Genomic DNA, 11,761 nt, shown 5'->3' on the forward strand with positions numbered 1-11,761 from the left:
CCTAAAAATAAAGAAGAATTTCATATCTTGTGTAAGATTTTACATGTGCAACATAATAAATATGCACCAAATAGTGTGGTGAAGTAGAGTTCATGAAGTCCAACAGGACTCATTAATAATATACTCTGTAAATATTATTGTAAGGGGAGTTTCACACATCAATATGTAAGCTATGTGGTCCCTGTTGCATATCTGCGTCTCAAATTGACAGTATCAGTCCTCTGTGTGTGAAGTTGAAATATGGTAATGAAAGTTGACTCAATCTGAAAAGAACTTGGAGTCAACACTAAAAAGTTCAAAGGTCAAAAAATCACTGGGACAGATCACCAAGCTTAATGTTGAAAATATTTTATCTATCTATTGTAGGGCTACAATTAACATTATGAGTTGATCTGTTCTTTTTTTATTAATAGCTACTTGTTTAGTCTGTAAAATGTCAAAATATTGTGGAAAATGTACATTAACACATTCATAAACCCACAGTTATGTCTTTACTTTTTGTACAGAAAGGTAAAGAAGACATCTTATATATTTCCATTTTATAAAACGGTGCAACCATTAAAAAACCTCACAATCTTGGGTTTGAATATTTCACTCATAATGCTTCAACAAAGAGCTTGAACAAGCTGAAGAAGAATGGGTCATTATCACACAGTAACATGAAGTTACTGCGGTAGATTACAAATAAACAGGCCAACAGAGTCATGAATCAAGCTGTAAAACAGTGCTGTGTTTCCACGTATTCTTGCTTTGTATTTCTACATGATAAACAGTCAGATTGAAATGCCTCTTTTCAATCAGTCAGATTACTTTGTTAAAAAATGGAAATTGCATTTTCCTCCAGTGTGTGATATTCTGTTCTGCTTCTGCTGCTGATACATTTTGTTGTTGCTGTTTGTTTGTTTGTTTTTGACTGAAAAAGCTCCCGTCTCTCTTTTTCCTGAAATAGGTTTCACAGCTTTAAAGCAGCAGTCAGTAACAATTGAACATACAATGCTAAACCTTCCGCGTATCACTCCGCTAAGCCCCTCCCACCAAAGCCACCTGTGCCCTCTCACATTGACTAGTCTTCTCAAAGATGCCCCTCCAACACTTCATGGCCCGGGGCACAGCGCCGTGCCTCTTTGCCACTCGTCAATACGAGCGCCATGAAACATGATGAGCCTGAAACTCAGTGTGGAGCCAGGAAGTGATCACACACGTGTTTTGTACTTTACGCTGATGTCAAAGGATCTTTTTAGTCACTTTGTGTCATTTTGTTGTCGGTTAAGTCTCATTTTGTTTGTGGTTGTTCCCCATCTCTTAGTCATTTTACATCTCATTTTGCATCTCTTGTGATCTATTAGTGTATCTTTTTAGTCGTTTTTGTGTCTTTTTTCGTCATTAGATTGCCTTTCCGTTCAGTAATTAATCCGTGCAAGGCAGCTACCTACCACCTTCTGACTCTGGTAGGGGTGGGCAGTAAGAATGGCCACCCCTGTTTGAGACACTTGAACACACTAACATAGTTCATGAATACTCACTTAGCATTCCCACATTGCTTGGTGGTGTTGTGTGAGGAAATAATCTTGAAGGAGTTGTCAGAAAATTTAAGGAAGGAAAGGGTAAAGGCCTGCTCGGTGGGTGGGTGGGTGGGTGTGTAGGGAGGTGTGTGTGTGTGTGTCCCCTCTCTGGGGAGTATTACAGAGACCAAAGTTTACAGTAATAGGAAATGTGCTGTGAGCTTGAACTTGCTCCCCTGATGAAGTTGATTCACAGAAATGAGGCCTGTTTTGCTGTTGCTCAACCAGTCAAACATCTGCTGCCTGTTTTTCTTTTTTTTGTTGTTTTTTTTCTCTTCTTCTTTTTTTTTTCCTCCACAGACACACATGGTTCCTCAAAGATGCTCTTAGTCAGAAACTCATTCACATTAAATTCCTCTCAATGAGTCACTCTGAGCTCAAGTGCTCACCGACACACAAAAACACCAAGTCTCAGTAGCTGTCGCACTTCCTGTGTAGTTACGATGGAGATGGATGATGAAGTTTTAACGCACATCCTTTACTCTTCATCCTCTAGTGTTTGGATTGAAATGGATAAATACATATTCAATAATCAGCAATGTCCGAATAGTTTTAAAATCTTTTACATTTCAAATCTTCTGTAAGTAGGGCTGCGACTAACAATTATTTTCATTATTGATGACTGAGGATTATTTTCTCAATTAATCATATGGCCTATACATGTCAAACACAGAAAAATGCACGTTATATTTTCCTAAAGCCCAAGCGGACATCTTCAGATGTTTTTTGACCGATCAACAGGCCAAAACCCAAAGATATTCAGTTTAATATGATATTAAATGGCAAAAAACAGCAAATCCTCACATTCTGGGGAGTTTAAACAAGAAAATTTGGGATAAAATAACAAACTATTAATCAGTTATTGAAAGAATTGGCAGTTTGTTTTCTGTAGATCAATTAGTCGTTTCAGCTCTAATTGTATATTTATTCATTTAAATTGCAGAAGAATAACAAGCACTAATGTTTCCACTTGGAATGCACCAATATCGAATTTCAGGTGTGTAGTTGTTGTGGAGCGTTGTCACAGAGTTGTAGATTTTCACGGAAAGTTTTTTTTGTTTTTTTTAAAGCACTTTAAGGGCTTAGTTGGGGTTCAGAGGTAATTTTTGATCTTCGAAACAGCGGTTGACAAAACCAAATCAAAAACAATCTGCTGATGAAGACCATGTGAAACAAAAGCTTCACAACAGCTTCTCAGTCAACCTTGCAGTGAGATTGTTGTGTCAAGAATTAACTCCTTAAATCATCTTTTTTTTTTTTACTTAATTGATTTTTTTTTTATTTACTTGCCTCTGTAGTGTGACTGAATATTATGAGTATCAAGTATTGCTTTGAATATCTTGTACAATAACAACAGCTTGTTTTTAATCTGTATGCAGAGGAAAATGTGTGCACACCTTCCCCTCTGAGAATACACTGATTGTATCTTTCTCACTTTCTTTCTAAGAATTCCAGTTATTAGAAAACCTGAAAGCTTTAACCTGAATCTGAAGAAGCAGAAACTAATTTCTCTGAACACCCTGGACTAAAATTCAGCTGTGGCAGCAATTTGGTACAAGTAGATTCTCAGTCAGTTCCTCATTCACTGACTCAGATCTCACTAAATGAGTCACATCCCTCTCATCTTTTTATTGATAATATTAGCCACTGTGGTTGAAACACAGAGCATTTGGATTTATGGGGTTCATTCACGTCACTGGAAAACTGAGGAAATTGGACGAGTAGGGGGTTAATCTATTCTTTTGGGGTGGGTGGGTGGGTGGGTGTGTGTGTGGGGGATTTACATAGGCATTCCTCAGGCTCACACACTGTCACATAGACTCAAACTCATCCGGTGGATAAAGCCCTGGAATCCGTCCTCCTTGCTCTTTCTTGTGCTCTCTCCTACCCAGTCTCGTCTGTTTCCTTTTGCTGCTTCTGCTCTCTCACACTACTCACTCCCCTCCACCCTTGTAATGTTTTTTTGTTCTGCTTGCTTGCATACGCTTGTCCCATAGTGTTTGGTGTTGGTCCAACTGTAGCTTGTTAGCATTGCTGTGTTTGTTAATGGGAGAAAGTGTAGTGCTATTGCTGCTATCAATATACATTTTAGTGGGCTCCATCCTGGGCTGGGTGATAATATTTATGATCACTTCATATAATTATATCACGATAAAGTGAAGATATTGCAGTACATGGTCAAAATGTGTCACAGTGTATGATCCTTCTTCTTTTTTTTGATTTATTGATGGATGGTAAGTACTGTGTAATTAAACCAATATATCATGTATAGTTTGTAGCTAAGTGCATGTTCTAGTGTTGGTCGAACTACATAAATACATATGTAGCTAACATGTGACGCACAAACTGTTGTTCCTCAATAAAAGCTGCAGACTTTTGTATCTCAGCGTAGTTCTATCCGCTGTCACCTAGGCTTCATTTCATTTTCATTTCAGTGGTGACTTCTGACCTGACATGCCACCGGCCTGTACACACATGGCTGACCGAGGCGTGAGTGTGAGTGTGTGTTTATGCCGGTGGCTGTGTCCGCGCTCGTTTTTTGTCTGGGGGCTCAAACGCTCCGCATCGCTTTAAGAGTGACATATGATTAGTTTGAGTGCATGTGTTTGTAGTTGTGCACAAACCATCCTTCTGTTCCAGCTGGGTTTTTAAGTTTACCTGCATGGGACAGGGCTTTAAAGAGCGGTCTGCTCTGCTTTATTACTGTATAGGGTCAGGGTCACTGATGGTTTTGTTGGTCGGTGGTCGGCATATAGTCACTGAAGTTCATGCTGTGTGCCTCAAGTCAAAGAGCCGCCAGGAAGCCCCTCATATCTCATTTAACTTCATCAATTACACAGTTTGTCCTGCTGGGGTCGACCTTGGAGCTCTGCCACAGTCACATTCCTATGGTTCACTGCCATTTCTTTCACAGAGGGAGGCTCCAATTTCAGCAGCGCGGAGAATTCACACTTGCACATATAGAAACTGCGTATACTGTATACATTCACACATTAGCAGTCAGCCATTCACACACATGCACACAAACACAACAATATAACCGCACAGACAAAATGTGTCACACACTGACAGAAACTAGCACTGCTTTCCAAGCTTTCTGTGGACGATTTGAAAGGTTCAAAGACTCAGCGAATAGTAGAATAGGCAGCATCCATGTTGCAGACATGTATGTCTGTGGTGTAGTGTGATATTTGTAGCTTTGCTTAAAATAAGACTGATTGCAGTGTCACCCTACTCAGAAGTCTTTTCCATTCTAGCTAACTCAACCACAGTAGAGGGATTCAGGGAACTTGGTAGTATCACATGGTCTGCCACCTTAGACATCAGCGGCTGGTTAAAGATTCATTTCATCATTTTATTATTTACACAAACCAGTTTTGGTTAAAACTGCTGTTGAACACAATAAAAGATAGTCGTGACACACTGCTTTTATGTTTCAGTTTCTACTTTCTTCTTTCTGTTTCTATGCCTTTCATCATGTCTTCATTGTGTTTTTCAGGCCTCCAGTCCCAAGCTGACGACTCACTGCTCAGATATCCAAGAAGTCCGTCGTTGCAACCGGCTGGAGATGCCTGACAACTTAAACACATTTGTTTTAAAGGTATGTACGGGGTTTCAACTCAACTCTATCTGTTCAAAAAGCAGACTCTGCCCACTGTGTTGTTTATATCCACATTGCTTAGATCTTCAACCCTCAATCTGTGATTGAAACATGAAGAGGAAACAGGACAATCATTGTGTCATATCATGTCATAACAAAACTCTCCAAATAGCCCTCATTTAGGCCTCACAGTGAAAAGTGCTTTGAGTGGTCGGAAGACTAGAAAGGCTCTATAGAAGTACAAACTATTTTCCAGTACTCGCCACTCTGTAGTTTTCTCTTCCCAAACAGCAGCTTGGATTATGCCAGTTATAATGGACTCAGTATAGGTTTCATGTGCGGTAAAAACGTATCAAAACATCCACAGAAACTTCTCACATCACCAGCCACGTTTCTGCTGTCCATCCACATCCTCCACCAACTATAGAAAATGTATCTTCATCTGTGTTTTAGTGAACTTGTTTGTTTACTGACCACATGGAGGGCAGCAGAGAAGTGGATTCTGCTGCAGGAGTGGTTTGAAAGAATTTTCTTGTGGAAACCATTGCAATCTGGTGTAATAAACCTGAATCCAAATAGATTATTACCTTAGTTCACAATAAAGAAGCAAACTACAACATTTTTAGAGCCATAACAGTGAGTAAGTGAGTATTAAATAGCAGGCACACTTTCTTTCACAGTTTGGTAGCCTGACTAGTGCTGAAAAGAATTCAGTAGAAAAATAGGTAGATTTAACATATTCTGGATACTTCCTCCCATCTTTCTTTTTAATTTATAAAGTTCTGCTTCTGCAAAAGTCTCTGACTATTGTTAGCATATCTCCGACAGATTTAGACACCCTTATTTCATATCTGGTGGCTCAATAAAAGTAAATTCCCTGAGGCTTTTTGACCCTTGAATGTTAAACCTTTGATACTTTGAGGTGCATGTTGTTTTTAGTTTTTTCTGTCTTCCCTGTAATTATTAATTCTATATTGTGTATGTATAATATGTCGATCTATTTTTTGGTATTAGTTAACTCAGAAGTTTCACCTGGACCTGTTTTTGATCATTACAATAAGCTACAAAACTTAGAAAACATTTGAGCCTACACCTAAATGTGTCGTCAGTGTATGTACAGTCTAGTACATTTCTTGCAGTTTCACAGTGTAGTGCAGTCCAGCATCTATAGAACATGGATGGTTTATATGAAAGCACCTTTGTCTCTGCAGGTTAATCGAGGTAGTCTGATATTTGAGACAGACAACGACCAGCAGGTCAGCTCCTGGACCACAGAGCTAAAAGAATGTATCACCAACAGGTGAGAAACACTACCTGTACCTACTTTTATATTACCTGATACCTCAATATTTCAACCCAGTCTGTTTCAAACATTTGCTTTTTCAAATTTGATCCAAATTCTGGCAAAGACTAACCAAACTGAAGACTGAAGTTGCAACTCATTTTAAAACCTTAAACTTAGAGGGGGGCTATTCTTTAGCATTGAGTCCAACTCAAAACTGAAATCAATAGTTTGGCTTTTCCTGACAAAGCCAGCTGGGTCCCAAGCTCACACCGAGGATGGTAATAGGAGCCTTCATCGTCCTCATCTGTCTCCCCTAACGCAGCTTTTTTCCCTTAAGATTCTGGATCTTTGTGGGCGTGGTGAATGTTTACTTGTGTGGAGGTGAAAATGCAAACACATACTGCATACCTGCTTTATGGCTCTACAGACTGAAGCAGATTTGGGCCTTATATTTGGAATATTCATGGAAAAAATGTATTTATCAAACTCATCAGCCGACTTAATATTTACCCCAAACCTTTGAGAGGTAGCACATGTGGTGTGGAGAGTGTTCTGTTAGGAATTAAGTTCTGCAGTAAATGTATTTTTAAAATTGAACCCAAGTTTTTCTTGTATGTACAGTAAAAGTTAAACTTATTAATGTTGGAGAGTTGTGTGGGAGTCCTGGTAGGGTAGTGATTACTTTTGTTTAGTATATATTGTGGATACAATGTCCCTGGATCCTTTTCAGAATCATAATTTATAAGATGATGACTGTGCTGGCAGATCAGTCTACCAAATAGAACAATAATATATAATGATCTGAAGATTTGTCAACAAAAATAGTACAACATAACTTTTATAGACTTGGCGGTCCTCTAAGCGAGTGGTTCTCTAGCTTTTTCACTATGAAACTGACTCCAAAAAGACACACATTACTAAAGAAAATAAATAATAGTATAAGAAAATGTAAGAAAATACCTCAACTTGACCTCAGATAAACCGAAGATGATGGATGGAAGGATGAAAATAAGAAAGAAGAAGAAAACATTAGAAGTTGTAAAAGAAGTTAAAATTTAATGTTTCTTAAAAGAAACATTTGTATTTGGGGCAATTCTCTACATGAAGGAATATTCATAGTAATACCCAATACAAATTAGAGGAATACTTAAGTTTTCTGTTTCTTGAGTGGACTTTTTACACGATAACGTCCAAAAAAAACTTTTATAAGTTTGACCGTGTGTGTGTGTGTGTGTGTGTGTGTGTGTGTGAAAGGAAGTGTGGGGGAGGTCTGAGACTCGGGAGAATCTCAGGACCTTTCTCATTTCAGCAGATGTCTGGAATGCTCTTAGACACACTAACACACACACACACAGTCGGTAGTCAGCAGTACAGTGAATATTAATCCAGTGTGGAAGTGAGGTCAGAGTTCACTCTTGAATTCATTGTTTGTTCACATACTTCAACTGAACTTCAGCTTCAGTTTATTTAAAGTGCAATGTGGTTAAGCCAGTGGCACAGGCGACCATGTTAACATCACACTAAATGAAATACGCCCAGGCCACGTGTGCATGACGCCCGTGTAAGCCCTGCAAGTCTATCGAAATTGTGGGTGTAATGTCAGAGGTGGGTCAGGCGCTAGCGAGGCGTTAAATGTACTGGTGTGCATGAATACTGATACAATCCACCCCTCATATCCCGCAGACTGTGTTCATTTGCTCCCCAGAATGCAACCGCTGTGAAACAATCTTAAAAAAAAAAAACAACACTCGGTTTTCTGAATAACTGCTTTGCTCTCACCAAAGCCCCTCACTCTCCCCATTTCACCTCAAGCTCGCTTGACAATTGGTGCCCTCAGTCCAACTTTGACTGGCGTGTCCACAACTGCAATCTACAAATCCTACTCATTCAAGTTGTAGAGAAAAAAGAAGATAATATCACTTTATTCAAACTGAGGATTCTGTTCAAAGATTTTAAAAAATGTTTTAGGGTGATGACAAATATGATCTGATCACTTTCAAAGCTTTGTGCGAAAAACCTCAACAGAAGCTGCTGTCTGCTGTGGAAATGGCCAATTGTCCAAAAGTGTGCGCCATTTAATGTTGAGACTACAACAACCTGCAAAAAGAGTCAGTGGAGGCAGGTTGACACAGCCAGGTGGTGGAAGCTGTGCTACGCTAGGCAGGTGTTTTGGTTTGCCCTCGAGTGCGGCCACTTGGAACAGGTATAAACACTTTCCACTTTAGATGTGGTCGGCGTAGTTTGTTTGAAGCATACTGAGCCCTTAACTCTAATCCTTGAAGCATTGCTGACGGGCTGAAATGTTCACCCATTACAAGAGTGAAACGTAAAATGATTCTCACAAAGATAGAAGAACAAGAACACACACACACACACACACAATGCCCTGGGTGAGGAGAAAGGAGACTTGTCTTCCTGTTATTCAGAGTGCTGCAAACTCAAGTCAGCATTTCGGCAGGATTTGCTCCAGCTTCCCTCTTTAACCTTCCCGTTCTCATCTGTGTATGTGCACACACATACCGTGTGTGTGTGTGTGTGCGTGTGTGCGTGAGTGAGCAGTGAAACAGAAGAACAGTAAGTCTTAGTTCAGATCTGAACTGGTGAACTGGACTCACTTCCTGTCTGTGCTCGGTGGCTTTGTGTTCGTTCAGCCTGCTGTTTCCTCCATGTTCACTAGACTCATCCCACCAACACTCCCCCCCGCCCCCCCCCATTCAAATTAGCTTTATTGGCATGAATGTGTATTGCCAAAGCATCATACATACAACATAAGAACAATCAACCCCATACATTTCATTAAACAAATAATCAAAGCATATGTCTCACTCACTCACTCACTCACTCACTCACTCATATATATATTCGTTCTCTACCCATATCGGTTGTTCCCCCTCCTGCATGAAAGTGTGATATGTAGCATATTAGCATAAATCAACACTAAGTGAGTATTTTCCAGCACCTACACTGCATTTAACAGTAACTTTTTGATGCTGATCTTCCACTACAAGCAGAGTGTGAGGTTTCCTAGAAGAACAATTGTGAAACCCAAATAGGGAAAAATTACTTAAATAAATGAATTAATCATGAAATTGACTTATTTAATCCTCAGGTGGTCCACAATAAGATTAAAATGCATGTATCTCTGTTCTTGTCCTTCAGGTCAGACAGTGTGGATCTGGAGCCCCTCCCCTCCCCGGTTGACAGCTCTGCTCCAGCCAATCACAGAGGGAGCGCAGAGTTAGGAAGTCAAAGTAAGTGGTGAGATGAGGGAGGCCTTTGCTTCGGTGTAGAAGTCTTGTCAGGACACATCCTCTAACAATCGGGGTGTAGATAGTGTGTTCATATAATCAATCATGTCCTCCTGAAACCCTCAGGTTTACAGTTGTGAGGCTAGATGTTGACATCCTGGTGTCCAGAGATATGATTTGTTTACAACCTATCTGAACTTTGTTTTAGTGATGTCACTGTGCTCCCAGACTTCAGCAGTTAAGTAAGTGAATACATTGTTATCATAACCAACAGAAACAGTGAAAAAAATCTGCTCATCTCTCCAGGCCCCGTCACCTTTGCCCCGCCAGAGCAGGGTGTCCAGAAGACTGATCATTTCCTGTTCTCCTACCCCTGGTTCCACGGGCCCATCTCCCGCGTCAAGGCAGCCTACCTGGTTCAGAGCTCTGGACCGGAGGGACACGGCGTGTTTCTGGTCCGACAGAGCGAGACGCGCAGAGGTGACTACGTCCTCACGTTTAACTACCAGGGAAAAGCAAAGGTACGTCTCACAATGTCTGATAAAGCAAGACTTGTCTAATGGAAGGCTCATTCACACTGGCATTTTAGTTCACATCAAGAAGTGGTCGACAAAAGAATTTAGTAATATGAATTAATCCCCATTGTTCTTCTTTCGGTGATATCTACATCAAAATGGGTGCAGACCTCATTTCCTGCCAATGGTGGTAAACACTTGAATGAGGAAGCATTATGCAAACACATCACTCATTGGAAAGTGAGAATTCGAAAAGATGGCTTATTGCGATTATTTTGACTGACATTGTAATTGAAATATGACTTGCGCTATTGAAGGGAATGATCATTTTTACATCATCAAAATAAATGAATATGGGGTGATTTTTGAGGGGTTTGGTACCATTGGTAAATATGGTAGAATATGATGTGTAGGCCAGGACCTCTCTGCAGCACAAGATTTCATTTAAAATGTTAACACACTTTTCACCTTTAACAAATATTGCGCCTCCCACAATTTGAAAATTGCAGTAGGCCATATTTTGATTTCGATAACATTTTGATTGTTCAGCCCTAGTGTGAACACTGACCACCCAGGTACAGAAATAGAGGGGACAGAGCACGGTCAGCTCACTTGGTAGAGTGCCCGCCCAATCTACAGCGGCTCAGGTTCAAGTCCACCATGCGGGCCTTTGCTGCGTTTCGCCCCCTATCTCTCTTTCCATTTCCTACCAAGATGCAGGAAAAAAAAGGATAGGGCACAGGGCACACTTTAGCTCTGGCTCTGACTCAAACTGTGTGAAGACCTCACTTCTCATTTTTTTCTTTCCTCACGCCTCTGTCTCCGCAGCACCTGCGTCTCTCTCTGACAGAATGGGGTCAGTGCAGGGTACAGCACCTGCGCTTCCCCTCTGTTATGGACATGCTCAGTCACTTCCGCCTCTTCCCCATCCCGCTAGAGTGCGGCGCTGCCGGTGCCGTCACGCTGTCCAGCTTCGTAGTGGCGGGCTCCAGCCCTCCATCACAGGGTGAGAATCTACCGTTCACCTCACTCATGGCTCTTTATTCATGAGTGTTTGTAGCAGTGAGAATTTGACTTTTACTTCAACATGTTTCCCGCTGCTTTGGTCTTATTTTTGTCGTTTTCACCATCATTTTTACTGGTTATGGTAACATTGCACTTACCAAAGCAATTGCTGAGATCTGGAAACATGCCAAGTTTGTGGCGGCAAAGTCCGATGGGGCAACACACACAAGCAGTCAGACAAATGAGATGGTAGTTTAGTCAGACAGGTTATTACTTGTATAGGACAGAACTAAAGACAAAAAAAGGTTTTGGCACATTAAAATATATTATTTTTGACTCTTGTATAAATCTTCTTTTTCCTTGTGAAATATTGGCACATTTTCTAAAACCTTTTTTTTATTTTTTTATTCTGTAATTTAAAAAAGTTGTAAGAGAGAGGCCGTAAAACCCAAAGTGAAAAAACACATGAAATGTTGGTTATAATTCATCATTGCACAGAACAACTGTGGTGCACAACTTGGAAGTGTGATGGGTGTTTAAAAACC

The 11,761-nt window shown here is 40.4% G+C and overlaps 1 protein-coding gene across 3 annotated transcripts in view; it reads left to right on the forward strand.

Moving 5' to 3' along the window:
- Window positions 1–11,761, forward strand: part of sh2b3 (SH2B adaptor protein 3) — a 52,160-nt gene that overhangs the window by 36,731 nt on the left and 3,668 nt on the right. For all 3 annotated transcript variants that reach the window (XM_038702834.1, XM_038702835.1, XM_038702836.1), the window contains 5 exons: window positions 5,062–5,163; window positions 6,375–6,463; window positions 9,608–9,699; window positions 10,003–10,217; window positions 11,040–11,217. In XM_038702834.1, the coding sequence (XP_038558762.1) occupies window positions 5,062–5,163; window positions 6,375–6,463; window positions 9,608–9,699; window positions 10,003–10,217; window positions 11,040–11,217 (676 nt within the window). The remainder of the gene's footprint in view (window positions 1–5,061; window positions 5,164–6,374; window positions 6,464–9,607; window positions 9,700–10,002; window positions 10,218–11,039; window positions 11,218–11,761) is intronic.

This window comes from Micropterus salmoides, unplaced genomic scaffold, assembly GCF_014851395.1.
Source record: "Micropterus salmoides isolate LMB-PRFRI ecotype aquatic unplaced genomic scaffold, ASM1485139v1 Ms_hic_scaffold_7, whole genome shotgun sequence".
NCBI lineage: Eukaryota > Metazoa > Chordata > Actinopteri > Centrarchiformes > Centrarchidae > Micropterus > Micropterus salmoides.